At 40.7% G+C, this 21,438-nt stretch overlaps 1 protein-coding gene across 1 annotated transcript; it reads right to left on the reverse strand.

Moving 5' to 3' along the window:
- Positions 1 to 1,556: 1,556 nt before the first annotated feature.
- Positions 1,557 to 18,824, reverse strand: fgfr1b (fibroblast growth factor receptor 1b). The gene is made up of 17 exons (XM_030065601.1): positions 18,391 to 18,824; positions 13,492 to 13,657; positions 11,320 to 11,421; positions 10,541 to 10,713; positions 9,861 to 9,984; positions 9,572 to 9,762; positions 8,164 to 8,308; positions 7,878 to 8,068; positions 7,610 to 7,755; positions 7,247 to 7,368; positions 6,487 to 6,597; positions 6,212 to 6,402; positions 4,239 to 4,361; positions 4,065 to 4,135; positions 3,828 to 3,965; positions 3,627 to 3,732; positions 1,557 to 2,212 (listed from the first exon to the last, which is right to left on the reverse strand). The coding sequence occupies exons 2-17, from the start codon at positions 13,595 to 13,597 to the stop codon at positions 2,123 to 2,125; spliced, it is 2,130 nt and encodes a 709-aa protein (XP_029921461.1). The 5' UTR covers positions 13,598 to 13,657; positions 18,391 to 18,824; the 3' UTR covers positions 1,557 to 2,122.
- Between the last annotated feature and the right edge of the window lie 2,614 nt (positions 18,825 to 21,438).

The raw sequence follows: 21,438 nt of genomic DNA on the forward strand, positions 1-21,438 counted from the left end.
GAGTCTGAGCTGTTAAATAGCTGCCCTAAGAAAACACACAGCTCAGTATGTTTACCAAATGTACCTGAATGGATCTGATTTACATAAGAAGAAGGGGAAGAACGGGAACTGAGAGAGCTGTTCACTTTGCATTTGAAGAGGGATCATTTCTAATCCAAGTAAAACTACCTCTCTGGAAATAATTCAGATTTTCAGGGAGGCTAAAGATCTCTGAGGAAAGAAAAGGGGATGATAGGAGTGGATATAGGACATTGCAAATGTTGAAGCTGAAGGTTTCCCCGGATTCAGTCTCATGTGAGCTTTAAACCAAAACCATTGCAAATGAACACACAGTCACTGGACCCGGGAGGCAGATCAGGCACGTTGCCTACTTCATTATAGGGCCCTACCTCATTATAGGGCCCCCCCAGCAAGAAATGATGAGGGAAAAAAATTACAAGACCTGAAAATTTGCACACAAAAAATACCTAAAATGATACATAAAATGATAACCAGAAAATTACTATCTATCTATCTATCTATCTATCTATCTATCTATCTAGATTACTAGATATAGATAGATGGATACTGATATTAAAAATTATACAAGAAACTTCCATAAAATTTCCCCAAGGGGGCAGTGTAGTGGCTCACCTGGCAGAGTGTGTACCACATATCAAGGCTAAGTTCTTACTGCAGTGAAATGGGTTCAAATTCAGCTTTGGCCCTTTGCTCCATGTCATCCCCCCTCTCTCTCTCCACTGCCTTTACTGTCTCTCTCTACTGTCGCCATCAAATGAAGCAGCATTGTTCAGATAATGACATAAAATCTTTAAGGTTGCCCATCATTTGGACTTACATTTATCTATTCATGGTAAAATGTAAAGACCCCTAAATGTCTAGGGACAACACTGATTATACATGTTGTCGGTATTTAGCACCCCATAACACACACATGAAACCTACCTGCTTCATACAAATGTCACAGTCGCACACTCACACACAGCTTAATGGTTTAAAAATGCCTATGTGGTGCAGCTTGTACAGTATTTGTGTTATCGGCCAGAACCTAAACAGGGAATAAAATGTCAAGGTAGAAACAAGTGATGTATGAACACAGGGGTCCCCTGTCACATGTAACAAAACATTCCCTCTCAATTACCTCTCCATGGGAAGGAAATGTTACCTCAAGCTCACCAGATCTCCAGAAAAGCAGCCAAGAGGCTGTCAACTGAGAGGAAGGTGTGTGTGTGTGTGTGTGTGTGTGTGTGTGTGTGTGTGTGTGTGTGTGTGAGAGAGAGAGAGAGAGAGAGTGTGTGAGGAAGCTGCTTTCTTATGTGAGGTCCAGAACTCTGTGATAGATGTTGCAGAGACACTTGCCAAGCTTCCCTTCCCACCATCAATCTCTCACTGTCTAACTCACATATTCAAAGGTACTCTGCTGCACTGAATGTTTCTGGTTGTATGCAGCAGGACTCATCATTTACATTCTCCAAGGTCCACACACACACACACACAAACACACACACCATATCATTTACAAAACTCAAGGTTTTCACAAAACACCTGAGCCCAAGGAAAAATTAAAATTGATTTTAATACTGTTAATCTGTAATCATACACATTCAGTTAAAGGTATTTTCTGTAATCGTATGCTGTATTCAACTGGAGATTAAGTGCAATGCTGTTGTACTGTAACACTGACAAACACTGGCATTATCTTTGGCAAAATCACAAAAAATACATAATTTACCATATTCAGATGAGAATCACAACATCATTATTATTATTATTAAAATGACCAGAGCACAAAGCAGTGGGCACTAGAGGTGACGATATAATCACCAAACTACGTCTTCTATCTTTCATTGAGCTTCATTGAGATGGTCTGGGCAGAAGTGTGTAAGCTGCTCCCCGGGGCCTCGCTGAGAGACAGAAAGCTCGGGAACGACAGTCCAGCCCGGGACAGCTGTTCTTCGCATCACTACTGCCAGACCTTTAAGACTACTGCAGGACTACAGTGAAGCAGCTTGTTTCTCCACTTGTCCGCCTTCCTCTGCTCGGCCTCATCTGGGACTGTGTGCTGCCCCGCACAGCAGAGGAAATGGGAAAGGTGGTCCAGGAAGGGAGGTCCCGGGAAAAGCTACGTGGAGTAGCAGGAGTGGGCCGAGGCAGAGGAGCTGTAGGTGTCTGAGCCCACTGGAGTGTACTCGACGGTCAGGTCCAGGTACTCCTGAGGAGAGAATTACAGTTTTGTTTTTCGTCCATTCGGTTACGAGCACTTCTGAATACTTACTTCCCATTATTAAAACACTTCATAAAACTGTCTGCACCAACGTGTCGCTCTGCACAACAATTAAATTGCCCAAAACGCTGCACACATGTCTCAAAAGGAGGTCAGTCCACTAAAACACAACCACTAATTCTCTCCCAACAAGAACACAATGACCTATAAAACACCAACAGTAAGTAGCACAGCAGTTTCTGTCAGTTGTTGAAGTTTTTAAACCTTACACTAAGTATTATATTTTTCTGTGGTTGGCAATATAAGAAATACATAGATTGTGTTTTTTTATTATTTATAGATTTTCCATTACAAAACAGAATGGCACTTCTCTATAGAAAACACCACTCCAACCTTATATTTATTCAGATATTATATAAAACCACTCACCAATGAACTTTAAATCCATTACGGCTAAAAATGCAAAATTTTGCATGTATCAAATCCTATCTAAAGCCCACATTTTGCATAAAAAACAATGCACATTAAAAAGGCATATGATGTGTATTTTCTGAATCCAAGTTTAAATTTCAGTGTATCAAATTTGCATGACGTAGCACATCAACACACCTTAAATTCACAAAAAAGACTTAGCCCACTTATTAACGTATGTCAAATAGTTTCCTTCACATATCAAAAGCTCAACATCCTTTTACACATGTGAGTCTTTTATGGTCACTCTTATACAGTTATATAAATGTTCACCTATCAGTCGTGTTCTGAATTTAGATTTTATAACATTCATATCAGAAAAAGGTGCTTCAAAAAGGTATGTTAGAGCCAAACCAGGCAGATACTTTGAGAGCTTTCAAGGTTTTTGGCATACTGTAATAACAAAATAGATAAAATGAAAAGTAATGGAATCAACAGTTCCCATATTGTCATACAACAGAAAAAAAACATCTAACTATGTGCTGTGTCTCATTTACATAACTTCAATCAATTGTTTGTTAATGTTTGCTTCTATAACCATTATAGACTATATTTTTTTCTGAGGATTCTGAATTGAATTCATCTTGATTTTTTTAGTTTCAGGTTTTTGATTTGAATTTCACAGTTTGTAAACAAGTATGTACACATCTGCACAATGGGCTGTAGATACATCCAGCTTTGCTGTAGATACAGTCTGAATGAGAAATGAATTCAATTGAAAACTGTGGTCACTGCATGCCTTTCATGTCAAAGTAATAAGAAATCATTCAAAGTCTGGCTGACATGTTGAAAAGGCGAACTTAGAATTGAGAAATTATTGTAACCAATGGTAAGAAAAAAAAATCCAAGTCTAACAAAAAGCTTTATGAACATTTTTTTATCCAAATTTGCTCCATATTTTTTGCTTTTTTGCTTGTATACAGTACATTACCTGGTTGGCCAAGAGGGAAAGAGTGCGGTTTAAATCGTCCACCAGCTGCTGGAAAGTGGGTCTGCGAGACGGGACAGCATGCCAGCAATCCCTCATCAGCACGTATCTGGCAAAACACACCACAGCGTTGAAGATGGAGAGGGACTATAAATACATAAGAGCCTCTGTGTGCGTACAATGTGTGTGAGTGTGTGTACTCACAGCTCCTGAGTGCATGCGGAGGGTCTCTCCATCCGGTGTCCCTCCTTTAGTAACTTGAAGAGCTCTTCCACAGGAACCCCAGGGTAAGGAGAGCCTCCGAGCGTGAAAATTTCCCACAACAAGACCCCAAACGACCACCTGCAACACACAAACAGTTATTAAAAAGTCACAAAATGTTCTCCTACATGCACAACAACAATAATGATGTTGATTATAAGTCTGGCAATTAAGACTTACACATCACTTTGGTGTGTGTAAATGCGGTCAAACAGAGCCTCTGGTGCCATCCACTTCACAGGCAAACGACCCTGTAAACACATTAAAACGTTAACCTCCAACGATCTGCCCCGTCCCACACATCCAATCCCTTCATTGTGCAGTTTATATACTGGGTCGATCTGTCCTGCGTACATTAGTGGTCTTCTTGTAGTAGTCAATGTGGTGGATGTCTCTGGCCAGGCCAAAATCAGCGATCTTCATCACATTATCTTCTGTGACCAGCACATTCCTGGCTGCCAGGTCTCTGTGAATACACTGTCAAACAAAAACAAGAGGGTTAAGTCATTTTGCTATTCCACAGAAACAGCAATGGAGGAACTTAAAATTTACAGTGTTAAGTGTGTGAAGGAATATACTAGGTTATTTGGGAGATTGACCCTGTGGGTAACTTGTTAAGTGGTGAAAATAATCATGAACATTATCCATAGGTCCCTAAAAAAATGAACTCAATACAGCTGATTGCAGCCATGTTTATTTCTGGAACTATTTCAAGTGAGAGTAATTTTCAGCAACAACCCCCCCATTGCCCATCATCTCCACATACTATGCAAACAGAGAAAGCATTCCCTGCTACCTCAAAACAATAGGATATTTTTATAAACCTTGGCCACATTTCTAAAATAACTTACAATCTAGTTTTAGAGCTGCTGCAAGTTCTCATTTTCTCACATATGGGATAATGCCAGTGGCCTGTCATTAAGCACTGTGCATGCTAAAGTGCATCTGGTGAGGCAGTGATGTAGCAACAGGATTTTGGTGCCCATGTGCCCAACACTAAAAGGGATAGTTCACTCATTTTGAAAGATTTAATGTTATTTAACTTCCCCCCAGCTGTTATAGTAGGGGTGCTCTCATTGTTACTGGGTGCTGGATGCTCCAAATACTTAATACAGCCTCCTGCCACTGAGGTGGAATTCCCCCCAGCTGGCATTCTTAAAAATATTAAAAATGTCAACAATTCTAGCTACAAGTTAACATTTGGGTCTAAGCTCCCTGTACCAATCCTCAGTCACAGCGGTGCCTGGCAGGTTCCTGAAAGATACGTGAAATGTGAGTGACAGAGCGGAGCGGAGGAAAAGAAGAAGCTGGCCACAACAACTTCAACGTGCCAGCAAACATTACATGCCAGAAATCTTTTAGTACTTTAGATAAAGTTATTTTTGTCCTCTAATATGAAGAAAAGAAACGATAGCAATCTCAAGCAATCTATTTCTGCCTCTGTCTACTGATGCTCTAATGTGGAGTGATACAGGAAGTGTAGAAGTTACTGGATCTTTCTGGAGGTCAACAACAGGAAAAATACAATTTTAATCAGTAATTTGAGCAAAACTATTGTCGATGTGCACTCAGTAATCATATGTGCATTTTAGCTTACACTTGTAAAGTGATGTTAAACTATCTTAGAATGGATTAAGGCTGTTATGTTTAAGAATATTATCCGGGGGGAAGTCCACCTCAATGGCAGAAGGCTAACAGTTTGCATTGGAGCATAAAGCCAGTATCAAGGACTAAGAAACAATGAGAGGAGGACAGCACCAGTACTGTCCTTACAGAAAAGCTAGGGGGAAGTGAATAATATAAAATTTTTCAAAATGGGTGAACTATCCCTTTAAAGGGTAAGCTGACATATTGGACCATCTCCTCAAACCTTTGTGTATTCCTGTAAAGAAACAGTTTGCCCGAAATACAAAAAATCCCCTCTTATCCTTATTTCAGTTTATCCATCCAGATAGTTTGTCCTCCATTTGTACCCTGAATTCCTACCCTTTGGGGGTGAATGGATACAGTTTTCTGGTGTTCTTTGGTAGGAACTAGTTCCCAATGAAACTCTTGACCTCTGTGAGCTGTGGAGATTATTTTTATCTGTCACTGTCTTTGTTTGTAGAGCTAAAACTGTCAGAAATTTACAAACTCAACAGCTCTTTGCAAATATTGATCCAGCCATCATTGTACTTGGGTGCTGGGAGACATGGGACATCACAGCAGACTGGAAACCTCGCCACAACCTCTTCACAGACTACACTAGGGGTAGATGGGAAAACTTTTTTTTTGTTCATTTTGGGCGCACTGTTCTATGAAATGTCAACATGCAAAAACCTGCTGACCTTCTTTGAAGCCAGGTATGCCATTCCTCTGGCCACCTGATAAGCAGCAGAGACCAGCTCCCTGATCTCCAAATTGCCCAAGGAGCCCTGCCTCAGGCCGCTCCAGTACTCCTGACCGACTGGTCGACGAGCACGGAGGTACTCCCTCAGATTGCCCTGAGATGCGTACTCCACTATCACGTACAGTGGACCTGGGACAGAGAGAGATGGGATCTATAATCACACAACACACCAAGCAGACCTCCCTATGTGTAACACATGACCCACACACTTACCATCTTGTGTGCAGGCTCCCAGCAGGTTGATGATGTTCTTGTGTTTGCCAATCATCTTCATCATTTCCATTTCAGAGATCAGGTCAGACAGGTCCTTCTCTGTGGCATCCGCTGCACAGTGGGAATAATATAACATGACGTCATGATTAAGCAACTTCCAATGCAAAATGCTATCTCTATAATACAAACATGTCCACATCTGTGTTTAAAGTATGTGGTTTGTACTGAAGGACCATAATAGTGATTCTGCATGTTTAATATAATATCAACAAAATGTATGTACTTCAAATTTCTGCTAATCTTTTCCCAAAGCAAGCAGTCGTATTTTAGAACTCCCATATCATGTTTCCTCCCTTTTATCCAGACATTGGTTTCCATTCATTCCACTACAATATCAAAATGAACTTGGAGAGACTTCAAACTTTCTTCACACCAGTATTCCTCCATCGTAATAAAGTTGTCCACATTAGTTTTCCTAAAAGCAGCAGCACTGTTGTGTTTTCATGACTTGAAATTGGACGGAGTGAAAAAGTCCCTCTGCTTGGGGAAATAGTCCCTGGGGAATCGTTTGCTTTACACAGCCAATTATCAGTTCTGTTTCAACCAAAAATTCAAAATTGAAAATGACGGATTTTGATTATATGTTGTGAAATCTTGTCTGTGTCTTGTGTCTGCACAATTCGTCAAATGTTTTTCTGCCAATGGTCAAACATTCAAAATCACTGATATAAGTCATATGATTATGGTAAATGCCTCTCACCTTTGAGCATCTTGACTGCCACCTTGGTGAGGCGTGTTGGCTTATTTCTGTCGATCCCTAGCGCCTCAGCCAGCACCACTTGACCAAAGCAGCCCTCCCCAAGAGGTTTCCCCAAGGTCAGCCTGAGGAAAACACACAAACAAATAAGTGATTTAACTTCGGAGTAATGCAGCCAATGCAGGACTTTGGCTTTACTGCAGTGTTACCAGTATAACTATATATGAGATACAGTCCATGCAAAGCGACAAAGCTGGAGCTCATTCCAGCCAGATAACACTGATACGCAAGTCTTCAACATGAGCAGGCTGAAATAATGGACAATGACTGAAAACCACTGTTGCAAATATTTAAGGGCTCTAATACCTGTCTCGAGGAAGCTCCCACAGAGGATCATGGGGAAGTTCGTACTCTGACACGCCTGCCAGGATGGTGGTGGCGGCACTAGAGAGACGGGACTGACGCATCAAACACGTCCCTGACTGAAGAGAGGACGACGACTCAACTGACACCTACAACGGCAGAGAAGGGAGAAAAAGAGAGAGGAGAGGATGTTTGTATGTTGTCTGGATTTTTCTAGCATCAGGCCACAGACAGGAAAAGACAAGGACAGAGACAGATAGAGGCATGTTACCTGTCTCCTGAGGGGTATACTCTTGGCTAATTTTTGGACAGCCAGCTGGCTGTTGAAGTCACTCTTCTTTGGGGCACAGCAGAGCCGACAGATGATTGCTATGGCAGTGAGGATGAGGATGATGAGGAAGCCAAAGCAATAGATGAAGATCTCCAAGTAGGTTTGGGAGGGCAGCGGGGATGGGGGGACATCTAACACGGAGATGAGATATTTTTTGTTAGTATAAATTATTGCAGCATCATATGAGCTATTTCATTGTTGGTCTTTTCTGTATATTGAAACCCACCTTCAACTACAGTGAGCCACGCTGAGTGGTGGGAGAGTCCGATCGAGTTTCCAGCCAGGCAGGTGTACATCCCAGCATCATCCCGAGTTACATTCTTCAGAGTCAAAACCTCCATTTCCTTGTCTGTTGTGTTCAAACCTGCAGTCTGGGACAAAAAAGAAAAGTAGGAGTGTTTCAACTCAGCCAAGAGTGCGCCTTGAGCATCAATAATTAGATACTAGTCATTTTGCATCTATGTTACTCAGCGCCAGCAAAAAGGTTCACACTTTTGCTAGAAACTTTCATGTTGTAATGAACAAATAAATAATTTAAGAAATATCATTGCTCTTTTATTGCCATTTGCCATTGCCATATTCCCTGTAGCTTCTGGTGCACTGGGCGAAGCAACACTGTGAGGTACATAATAAACACAAGACCTCTGGCAACATGCCAGACACAACAAACCACAGTGCCTGTGTGCATCTTTCATCACAACACCACAACACATGATGAATGTGGTTTTGCTAGTGAAAAAAAAAAAAAAAAAAAAAAAACACCCTGTCAAAGTTAAATCCAACCAATACCATACAATATCAAAAGTGACTGACTCAGCTGGTGATGGTGGGCATAAGATAATGCTTCTCATTTTGCACAGTGGGACCTTTAACCTCCACTTTGGTCCTATATATCTCAACAAGAATTCTTTAATTTTGAAACACATTCAACATAAGTTTGATTTTTTAGAACAAGAGAACATCTACCAAGTGATAAGCATAGGCCAATGTTAATAAAAGCATGATATCCTAATGCTAATGAACAAGCACATTATTGCTTTGCTGGGCCTGCTGGAAGGTCATGAGGTCACCAAAATCGCCAGGTTTCCTCCGAGTGTAGCAACCAAAATTCAATATTAACAGCAATATGAGCAATATTAACAATCTGACCTGCTGGTGGCACTAGCGGGAGGGTCATACGTTTACCAAAACTACCAGGTTTCATCCTGTAGGCAACATGAATGTTATGAAATTTAATGGCCATCCAGCACATAGATTTGGAGATTCATCCCTGTGGACCTAAATGCTGACTGACTCACAGACTGACATGGTGAGTTACAGGCCCCCGGTTCCCAGCGGAGCAACAATACATTAAACCATTAAACCTCATGGCAAAATGAACTTCTATAATTGTCTATTTTGCTCAAAAGGTCTGTTCACATGGTGCATTTAATTACTACCATATGCATGAATTCATTTTACAGTGACATTGTTTTTGACAATATTTGGTAAAATAGAGAGATTTTTATCTGGTCACATATATTGATTTTAAACACCAGTATTACCAATAAATAAATAAATAAAGGCATTGGTACTGATTCAAGGTATCAATACAGATATTTCCAAATAATATCCAGGTCTCAGAGAACATGTACCTTGAGAACACGGACAAAGGGAAGACCGTCCGGTCCCTCTCTGCTGCCGTTGACAGTGATGTGTTTGAGCCACTGGATGTGAGGTTGGGGGTCACTAAACACTCGACATACAAACTCCACATCACTACCAACAATCGCAGTCCGATTGGCTGGGAGGCCTGCCTGGAGGATTGGCCTGTGTGGGGAACGCTCTGGAATATAACATTAACAAAATTTAGAAGGTGTAATTGTCCGCAACATGTATGAACATACTGTATATAAAACCTTGCTGCAATGCACTGGTAAGTACCGACTACATCCAGTAGGTAGGTGTGTTTTAGGCTGCCATATTCATTCTGCACCACACAGGTGTAGTTGCCTTCATCAGATGGAACCACTGACTCCATTATTAGGGTCCACATGTGGTCTCTGATCTGAAAAATTGAAGATAGACCAGCAACATTTAAAAATTAGTTTGTTAAAATCTCTTGTGGTGTTCCACATGGCTGAATGCAGGGACATTTGAAGTTGTCTATACCTACTCTTAAAAAGCACCATATCACTGATTTTGCATGTTTAGCACAATATCCACAACTTCACATTTCTGCTAATCTTTTCCCAAAGCAAGCAGTTGTATTTTAGAAAATAAACTTTCAGAGACTTCAAACTTTCTTCACACCAGCATTCCATCATTTTAATAAAGTTGTCCACATTTGTTTTCCTAAAAGCAGCAGCACTGCTGTGTTTTGATGACACTAAGGCTGTTTCAACCAAAAATTCAAATTTCTAAATCAAGAGAGTGTGATTATATGTTGTGAAATCTTTGGTACACCTGCATGATTTGCTAAATGGTTTATTGCAATGTAAAATGTGGGTATATTGTAGTACATGGGCCAAATGTATACATGTCTTTTATTAAAGACAGATAATGTAAAAGCCATTTCCTTTAAATTGACCACTTTGTGATTGTTTCCACAAACAGAAATGCACCTTGAATCCTCCAATTCGTTGGTCTTTCCTGAATTCTTTCCCGTTTTTGTACCAACGCAAGGACGGAGTGGGGTTCCCTGTTGCTTGGCATCGAAACTTAACAGTCTTGCTAGCAGGAACAGCATGGAGCTGCTTCTCCATCTTCTCTGGCATTATCCACTGAGGCGCCAAGGCTGATGAGAAAAAAAGAAAAATCCAAAGAGACACAGACAAAGATAAATATCATGACTCCAAGCACTGTAAACTCAGAGGCACAGAGAGAAAAACAGACAAAGTTAAAAGCAGAGTTAATTTTGTTTACTAAAACCATGACTAACAGCCAATGACACTTTTTCCAGGATGAAAACTCAACAAAAATGAACCTTTGTTGACATAAACTATGACGAAATGTAATGACATTTTTGTCAACATATGAGGGGATGAAAATCCCAGAAATGGACAAATGAAAACACAACTCTTGAACTCAGTTTGGAAGGGAACAGATGAGCAAACTTTCCTTTGGATAGCAAGCAGAGTGTAAAAACAAAAGCTGGATACAAAATACAAGAAGCTACAATGAACAATATAAATCAATCTATGTATGGAGGTTACTGACAAATAATTTAAAGAGGAATTTACAGACAAACAAACAAACAAAAAAAATTCAATAGAATTAGATTAATACCTATGTTTTCATCTGCTAAAGCCACAGACATTTTTGTGAAAAGAATAAAGCTAAAATCAAAATTGGCTGTCAAAATTAATATGGGTAGAAAACTGAACTGAAATTTGAAGCTTACGCTGGAGATTTTCGTTGCTGGTCGACAATTCACTGGACAGTTTGTTTTCCTCTGAGGATGATTCGTCATCGTCCTCATCTTCAGATGATTTCATGGCATCGGCTAAAAACAAGGGAAGTTGCATGTTCAAAAGCTTTCCAGAATAACTGTTTGTGTGCATACATGTGTGCTGGTGCGTGCATGCCTGTGTGCAGACAGGAAAGGCCAGCACAAGGCTTCACAGTGGGCGTCCGGGATGCTGCTTTTGACAGACAATGAAAACAGCTTGCGGATTAACCCCTGACCTTTCACCCCGGCTCACTGAGAGAGGTCACTCTGAATGAGGCTTTAAGCTCTTACTCAACAACCCAGCAGACGGAAGCTGTCGCCAAAGCACAGTACCACACCAGACCACTTCCGAAACTTCAGAGACCTCCTCCCTATCTGCCCTAGCCATTAACAGCCTGCTAAACACACATCAACCCCTGCAGCCTTATCCTGCTAACTTTAAACTATTTTGGAACAAAGACAGGCTAAAGGAGGGTAGAAGGGAGGCACAATGCAACACAAAACAAAGAAAAAAACCCTGAAAAACATGCAAACTGAGGAAAAACCTGTAAACCCTCTGTTGTGGTATGTTAAAATATAGATTATGGTAAATATGCAACTACATCATTTTATAGAGACCACATATAAGTATTATAGCTGGTTTGATTGAGGTAAGCTGAGCACTTCCAGGAACATTTTTGTGCTTAACTGTAGAAGGGCTGGAGAGATTATACTAAGTTGTAGAAACCAGAGAGTGAAGGGAGGGAAGTGGTTTGTATTCAAAGAGCTTTAAACCTTCATTTGAAAGAATATAGTACGGAGTGAGGTGGGAAATTGAAAGCAGGCTTTGTTTATGGAAAAAAAGAAACTGCAGCAGAGGAGTTAAATTTGATGTGTTCTTGACTGAGAGAAAAACAAGAATTTATGGGTTCAAAAACAACAGTATCACATACACTTTAGCTCAGCTGGAATCCAGATGGTTGGAACAAAAAGGCACACGCTCACATACACACACACACATACACACACATACACACGAATGCAGTGAGAGTATACATTCACATGCATGAACACCCAAACACACTCACAGGAGGAAATAGGGAAAAGTACTGTCTGAAGAGAGGAGCTTGCATTTCTGCTGAGCTGATTACCCACATCAGGTCTGACAGGCATTAACACCCAGTGCTGTGTGTGTCTGTTTTGGTGCACTATGTGTCTGGACGGGATACACAGACCTCTTGGAGCCAAGTCTTGGTTTCACCATGAAGAATCACTTTAACCATTTTCAGATGTTTCAAAGCCAAAAACAGCCAAAACCTTAAAAAAGTCAGTTTCCTTTTACAGAAATTTGCTCATAGGGAAGTTTTATAACCTTTTATATAACATAGCATCCTACAGTTGCTCACTAGTCCAGCACTGCACCTCAAAGCGAGTGGTTAAAATGCCACGACCACAGGCGAGCCAACACATGAAAGAGCCTCACAAACAAAAGAGAGGAGGAAGGGCATCCACACCACTTACAATGAGGCAAGAAAACCCAGACTTTGAACTTCACATCAGTCTAGAGGCAGAGGAACGTACTGAACAGGCAAAAGGCATATGTCATATACACTCACACATGGGCACGCACGCATATATAAAAATGCAGTTACAGAATTAAGTAAGTAATTCAGTACGTAATGAAATTGGCAGAACATTGGTGGAAAAAAATGGGGGAAAATATAAGAATATTAGCAGAAATTTATCAAAACAAACCCCCCAAAACAGCCAGAAAAATGACTTGAAAATGCACAAAAATAAATTAATAATAATAATCATCATCATAATCATAATAATGATAATAATAATATACAATTTAAAAATTACAAGAAACTGTGTTTATAGTTAATATTTTAAATGTTAGATCAGTAATTGGACTGGCGTTCTGGATCCCCTGAAAGAGTGGAACCCCCCAGACCCATCTGGAAAACCACTGGGCTTGAAGCAATATTGGCTTTTGCAACAAAATACTGGATTTTGGATTGAGACGCATTACATACATCCCTCAGTTCATGTTTCCTCCATGTTTTTGCAAATAAACTCATATTGAAACAATCGTTGAAAACAGTTGACAGGAGGGTTAGATGTCTCTGCAGAGTGACTTACTGGTGTCTGTGTCCTCCGTCGCAGGTCTGGACTGGGTCAGAGGTAAGCAGACCAGCAGAACTGGCAGGATCCACAGCAGCAGCAGAAAGTAGCGGGATGAAAGCATTGTGCCTGTGGACACCACTCTGACACATGAGCTGTCTGCAGCTTCAAGTCAGGGAACACGCTGCAACAGAGAGACAGAGGCGGGGGGGTTAAGTTGGAGAGGAAAGAGAGCTAAAGAAGCTCACAGCACATGCTAAGGCGTCTCTTTTAACACGTGAGAAATGGGAATGACCCCACTGCACCCACCTGCCTATCTCCCAACTAAGGATCAGCTGATACTGATTTTTAAGGGCTGATACCGATACTGATTATCAGTAACTAAAAGTGCTTTTTCAATACATTACTTACCTTGGTTTTACTTTTTTAGTTACTTTTTTAGATTTCGTTTTCCAGTGCAGATAGTGCCTCCTCAAAGTGAAGCGCTGTCGGTCACTTATGGACATATTGACTCATTTTTCCTCCCTTTTCCTTCCCTTTCCTCCGTTCTCTACCACAGCACTTCTCTACCACATTATTAACTGTGACACAAGTTTCGAGAGTCTCATTTTTTGTATTCCTTGGCTATAAGAAGTGACTGGTCAGGGGTTCACGATGGGCGGGACTTCGCTGTTCGATTTCTCTGATCATTCAACAGTCTGCTCAGCTGTCTTTCAAACAGAGAGCTGATGTCTGTGTGGTTTTCATATTGGCCATCATGTCAATAAAAATTACGATACCAGTTATTAAAAATTCGGAATATCTGTCCCAATAATTGGTCAAGCCCTGTTCCCAAGCACACCAGAGCTGCCCTTCTCATCCCCTGCTTTGCTCCACACACCACGCTCCTCGACATTGTTTTCTCCCCCTCCCACACTGCTCGCACTTCTGCAGCTGTTTCTCAGAGAGGAAAAGAGATGGTGTTGTATATGGACCCATAAACTTTTGGCACTTGGAGCCATTCTCCATTAGCTCACCTGCAACAGCTAACTATCAGTCAAGTGTCAAACATAACATAGTATGTGGGAAATCAAAACTGGTTTCACGCAAGGGCAGATAGAAACAGACACATTCCCTAAAACACACACACACACACACACACACACACACACACACACACACAGCAGACGAAGGCGCAGGGCACCATTTGCTCCATGTTTATCGCCACACCTGTGTGAAAAGGAGCCCCACTGGCTGCAGACAAACACTAGAGGTGGGAATCACAAGTGATCTCACCATTCTTCAATTAAGTGCACTGTTAACTGTGGTTTGTGATGCTTGTGTGTTTACAGTCATAATGGACAATGTTTCATAATTAACAAAACACTTAAATCAATTAATTCAGTCCTGCTTCTTTTGAATTGCACAGATCAACAGAACGAGCACCATACTCTCTTTTGTGGAATCAGCCAGGATTAGCCAAACATATTTCCTTCACATTAAGTGCAATTAGAACAACCTGTTGTGTTAAGCCTAGATGTGAAAAGAAACTGAAGTGGCTTCTTTAGCATTTTACTTCTTCAGCAATACAACCTAATAAATAAGCTGTATCTCAGATCAGTGCAATAGAACAGCTTGTTTGATTTGACTGTAAGTGGCACTGGCTTTGTTTTTTTTTTATTATTATTTTATTATTATTTTCAATACAATCTATCTACAAACCTGTCGCTTTTGCTCAACAACTGCAGGACTTCTTCATAAAGTTGAGACATGGCTGTATCAGTGGGATGATGAAAATGTAAGTAAAAAGATTTTTGGCTTCAGGGAACCAATAATTGCCATGAGAGAAAGAATTGCAGTCATATGCTGAATCGCTTTCCCCCCCCACCCCTGACAAATACATTAATGTGGTATGGAAGTTAAGGAGGGGAAAGTTTGAATTTCAGTGACAAAATGTCATGGACAGAGTGGGACAGTAAAGGACAGTAAATGCAGTAACGTCATCCTCTTATCAACCTCATAAACAAGATGGACACGAGTTGGCTGGCGTCACCGAGCCCTCAGCTTGTACTTTTTGGCGCTCTGATAACCGGGACATTACAGAGGACAAGTGCTGCAAACCCTCCAGCCACACTGGAGCCATCTCATTACACTCACTGTCCTTCAGCAGGATGCTGGATGTGCGAGTGTGAGAGCGAGCGTGTGTGCACACGTGAATGTGGTTGATGGTGGTGACTGTGATGTGCACAGCAGCAGAGTACGCCAGGTTTATGAAGACATAATTAATACATTACACACGCATACGTGCACTGACGCCAGCAGTAACTCAGCTCCACACGAAGGTTTAGGAGTCTCTTAAATTAATGAGTCTGTGTGTAGATTTATGAGTTTTATGGCTCCGAGTCTCAAGCTGCTGCATCTGATAAGTCCTTACAGAGACACAGAGCATGCATGGCTCATTACAGGGCCATACCAGTGACTTTGACCGTTAGCCCATTTACTACAATCTACTCACATTTTACATTGCAACAGACCATTTTGCAAAACATGTAGGGGTACTAAAGATTTCACAACATATCATCAAAATTCCTCTTTGCATTTTTGGTTCAAACAGTGCTGCTTTTAGGAAAACTAATTTGGATGACTTTATTATGGTGTGAGAAATTTGGTCCATCATGACATCTCTTATACATATTAGACTAGACTACAAGTTTTGACTATATTTCTGTTCTTGTTTGACTCCACACCTCAAACTCATACAGCTCTTTCAGATTCAACTTAGGGAAATATGGCGGTATTCCCGGCAATGAGGAACTGAGGCACCCATTCCACAAAAACAAACACACCAAGCAAACACTGTGACACTGTATATATACAACATCCTGCACCAATGTGTAAATATAACACTAAAATTAAAGTTGCAGTAGTTGCTCATAGCCACTGCCTGCACTCTTTAGTGAACTCAGCCTCTAAATATCTCTCTGATATGATATAGGAATGTTTTATGCAGCATAAAATTGCACTGTGTGTTGACTAGGGCTGGGCAATATGGTGTAGAGATGACTACTGGTACTTTCACAAAATATTTACACAATGACATTTTTGATAATATGAGGTGGATATAATGACCAAGCAGGTAGAAGCAAATAACAGAACAGCTCCAGAAAAGGGCATCATTTTACTATAATTCAGCCTTTAAAACTAGGAAAAGACAACAGTTCATGATTACGATATCCAAAACCCAAGAAAATGTCTAGTCTTATATCATGATATCGTTGTAATATCAATATTTTGGCCAGCCCTAGTCTTGACACCAAATATGCACATTTTAGCCAAATGATATGGTAAAAAAAAAAAAAGAAAAAAAAAAGAAACGTTATTGTAAATTGCCACTATTTTGAAAGTCATTGCACTTATTATATGATTCTCAATTTTTGTGGGAATGATCACTTTTACATGTGATTTTTGCTGGTCTCTGCACCAAACATGTTTATATTACATAAATATAAGCGGCTGAATTTGGCCACTTCATGCACGACCATCAGTGTTTGCTGAATACACACACACATCCGACAGTATATAAAAATATTACGTGAATAGTGGAATGTCTAATTGTTTATCTCATAGATTCCCTCTGAAATTATTTCTCACTTGCCTCAAACTGTAATCCTCTGTGATACACATACCCCACAGCTTCTTCTGTTACACATGCTACGGTGAACCCCTCACCTACACACCAGATTCTGCAGAAGGTTGGCAGCTCGGCTGGAATAGCTGTCATAGCGACAGTCTGACTTACCACTTCCTACTTAAGGCCCACACCATCCTACCATCCATCTGTCTGAGCTGGAAAACAGGTGAGTGCATGCCAAAGAGGAAGTGTTATAACTCCTGGAGGCTGAATCAACAGGAGATACTTAAACTGCCCTGAGTCCGATCCAACATCCCAAATGAGAAAGTAAATACAATAAATAAAAGATGGACTTGTGTGTTTACATGATGATTACTTGTTGGAGCTATGTGAGCCAATAAAAAGACTCTGAGCCATTAGAGGAGATATGGGAAAGCTCTAGGGGAAATAATGTGAATCAGAAGTCCTCATCCACGCTCCACATATTGCAACCCCACGCCATGACACCACTAATGATGATTTAAAGGCCAGGCCTTGCAGAGATGGGTACTATCAAATCACTGTGACAGTAACCCTGCCCTGTAGAAGTCTCATTATCCTCACTGCTGCTGGGAAATGACAGGGCAGGGGAGCGGGCACGTTACACTGGAACCACCAGTCAAAAATTAAGCCTATATGACCTATTCTCAGACTGCAAGGAGCAGCTGTTTGTGCAGTTTGGTAACAACACATGAACAACATATTTTGTGCAAAAGAAGTAGAAAACACAGAGTTGACTGTATGGGGAAAAGCAAGAAAAGTCCATATTAACTATGGGATAAAATGACTGACATAATGGGATTACTAATACATCAATTTCAGTGGTCTTCAAAGTTGGATCCGAGGACCCCCTGGGGTGCATGAGGGGCCTCCAGAGGGTCCTCAGCAAAATGAGGAAGAGCTTAATTCCATTACAATTTGTTTCCCAAAAATGAGTGATTATGTTAAAATGATGTCATAATTTCCACTTATGACACCCTGACAATTTTATACTTGAGGTAAAATACTTTTTCATATTAGAGCCCCCCGTCTATTTGCTATTTACACAAATAGTGTTAAGATTCAGCCTTACAGAGCAGAGACTCGGTCGTGGTAACAGTCAACAAACTGTGATAGATATTAAAAAGCAGCCTGCAATCAAGTGTGCCTTGCAAACGGCAGCGCAAGAAAAGTGCACGGTGCAAAGAAACGTTCTGAGAAAAACAAAAAGAAAAAAAAGAATGAAGTTTGTTCCAGCATCTGCATCATTTTGCAAGAGAAAACTGTACCTGTATCGGTGTTTTCGGGGAGCTTTGAGAGTTCTTTATCCCGGGACGAGGAGGCAGAGCGGACAAACTGCAGCTGTAACGCACAGCTACAGATACAAACACCAAAGTAACGCTGGGGTGTTGCGGCACCGTCTTGGGAAAGGAAAAAGCCTCTGAATGCAAATTTGGAAACAGAGCAGTGTGATCAGATAACTTCCAAACTTCACGGGTATTGTTTCAGTTTTTTTTTATATCACACACACGCGTCTCGGCGGCCTGGAAGCATATATTTGCAAACAAGAAAAAATCTCGGCAGTGTACTCCAGACGAGCTCCTCTCCCCCGAGAGAGAAAACGTGGGAAAAGTGCAGTTCATTGACGGTATTGTCTCAATATAGTCGTGCAGAGTAACGCCTACAGTGGGAGTTTCCCTCCCACAAAGCAGCAGCCCCCCTACTCGATTAATGCCCCAATACCATTAATTCATTGACTCCATTTTCCGAGTGGCGCAGTCCAGCCTCCTGCATGGACCTCCCCCAGAAACACTTCAGTGTGTCTGTGTGTGTGTGTGTGTGTGTGTGTGTGTGTGTGTGTGTGTGTGTGTGTGTGTGCTACCACCCCCCTCTCTCTCTTCTTGCAGGAGCAGGAAAGGGATTTCCTCTTCTTTAAATTCCTGCAGTGATAACCCCAGTGTGGCCCCTTGAGGTCAGTTCAAGGGGCCACTGATTTGTTTTCATTTGCAAACTCAGATAGCCAACTGAGGATTAAGCAAATTACCTGCACGTTACCCTTTTTTGAGGCTTTCATGAGGCTGTGTGTGTGTGTGTGTGTGTGTGTGTGTGTGTGTGTGTGTGTGTGTGTGTGTGTGTGTGTGTGTGTGTGTGTGGCAGTGGCGTCTGTGAGAAGTTAGGGTTCGTGTGTGTTATGGTAGTTATAACGTGTACAAGCAGTGCCATTGCTAGACACTTGGGGGCCCTGGGCAAAAAATAAAAATATTATTATTATTTTTTTTTTAAAAAAAAAACATGGGTGGGCTCATGTGTTTTACCATAGAGTTCAATTCATTCAATTAATTGAATTCACTTATTTTTTTATTTTTTTTTTTCATTTTGTTTGTTTGTTTGTTTGTTTGTTTATTGATGGATTGATTTGTGTATGTACTCTTTTTTGGGCGATTCTTGTATTCTTTTTAAACACATTTTTGTAATTTTGTGTTTGTTTATTTTGTTTTGTGTTTTATTATTTCTAGGGGCAATTTATGGTGATTTTTCTTGCTCCATTTTTAAATATATTGTACTTTCTTACTGATTTTAATTTAATTTCTTGCTAATATGCATGCAGCCTTTTCACCATGTTGTTGAAAGAAATCAAGTGAGAATGAAATCAAGTGAATTATCCAACAAAAAAGCAAAAAAACAAAATCACCAGGTAATCAGTGCAATAAAGAAAAAAAAATGGGAAAAGAAAAAAATATATGAAAACTGTACTTGTAATTATTTAAATTATATATTTAAACGTCAGATGAGTGATGCTGGACGGCATTGGAAACATGAAAATGTTTGACACCCCTTTGAAACCCCTGTGTTGTACTGTTATAACATTTCTTTGTAGTCTGTTCATAACTGCAAGCGAGAGACAAGAGTGTACGTGTATGTGTGTGTGCATGTGTGTGTGTGCATGTAGAAAATGGGTAGAAAGACTTCCTGAATTTCTCTGTATCACTTTCCTGAGATCAGGCTGCATAATCAGCTGTTTACTTAGACAAGCCCAGCCCTAGTTACATCACCACCCAGTGCGCACACACACACACACACACACACACACACACACACATGCACACACACATGCACGTACCAGCACACACACACACACAAGGACTGAATGTCCCACAGATGGATTCCATTGTGAATTCATTGGGATATGTGTGTTTGAGAGTGTCAGGGGCAGAACAATGCATCTGAGTGTTTCTAACTGGGTGTTTGTGAGTGCACAGCAGAATAGCGGGCTGAGACAGGGGGGCACAGAGAGCGTATTGTGATGCATTCTGCCAAACACACACCTCTGCATGGCTGATTTCTCACTCAGTTTCCATTATTTTATCCTCCAGATTCGCCCCTTCATCACTTGATATATTCATTTCATTCAGCTCACTCTCCTATGCTGCGTCATTTACGAGGATTAACAACAGCACCAGTTTAAAACCCTAGATTCCTACAAATATTACATGAAATCAATACCAAGGAGTGTGCAGTTCAAAGCCACAACACTGACAATAAACCAAGAATACTCAAAAAACAACAAGGTAACACACTCAGGCATACCTGAGGCACAAACATGTTTTGGCAGGAAAAGCCCTCATCAAACCACACAAAATGTATTAAGGGCCAGCTAATATAGCTGAAGTAAAGCCAGGAGCAGCTGTATCACATTTGGCTAGAATAATGTGGAGCCATTCATAATCCCTATATAAAAATATAAAAAGCAGCCAGAGTACAGAGGTACATACGAAACAATTATTCAAAGCAAACAACTCTTAATCAGGACAGTGAATGAAGAACAGAATCCCAAAAGCATGCCAACATACACCCATCAATTTGTTTATTAGATATAGCTGCTTCCCTCTGGGAGCACCCGCCCCCAACTGGGTGGCAATATGATCTCAGTGCCAACAAATATTAAAAGGATGCAGACTGACCTCTTTATGATCTTCAGCCATACCACAGTCCATATTTCCAGCTGAAAACTTGTGTTCAGAAGTGCACATAAGCAAGTCCACATGGATATGTCAGCACATAAATGGCATGTGTGGGCCTGCAGCCGTCTGACAGGAACCTCTCTTCCAGAATCAGGATGAGTCAATTACTTCAAATTACTGTAACTGTATTGTTGCAATATGCAGGAAAATCAAAACACAATAATACTCTCTTTACATACAATTCATATAATATAATCATATAAACACCATCACACAAAGTGCACCACACATACAAACATGCATACATACAAACATGAACACATACATACATGCATACATACACACATACCTGAGGGCAGCAGTTCATATGTGCCA

This window comes from Myripristis murdjan, chromosome 12 (assembly GCF_902150065.1).
Source record: "Myripristis murdjan chromosome 12, fMyrMur1.1, whole genome shotgun sequence".
NCBI classification, from domain to species: Eukaryota; Metazoa; Chordata; class Actinopteri; order Holocentriformes; family Holocentridae; genus Myripristis; species Myripristis murdjan.

What these genes read in the sequence shown, in the direction of transcription:
- fgfr1b (XM_030065601.1), bottom strand. Translation starts at nt 13,597, where the DNA reads ATGCTTTCATCCCGCTACTTTCTGCTGCTGCTGTGGATCCTGCCAGTT. An exon ending in CTACCTACTGGATGTAGTCG is followed by an intron (nt 9,763 to 9,860) that starts GTACTTACCAGT and finishes GTTATATTCCAG; the next exon opens with AGCGTTCCCCACACAGGCCA. An exon ending in GGGAGCCTGCACACAAGATG is followed by an intron (nt 6,403 to 6,486) that starts GTAAGTGTGTGG and finishes TCTCTGTCCCAG; the next exon opens with GTCCACTGTACGTGATAGTG.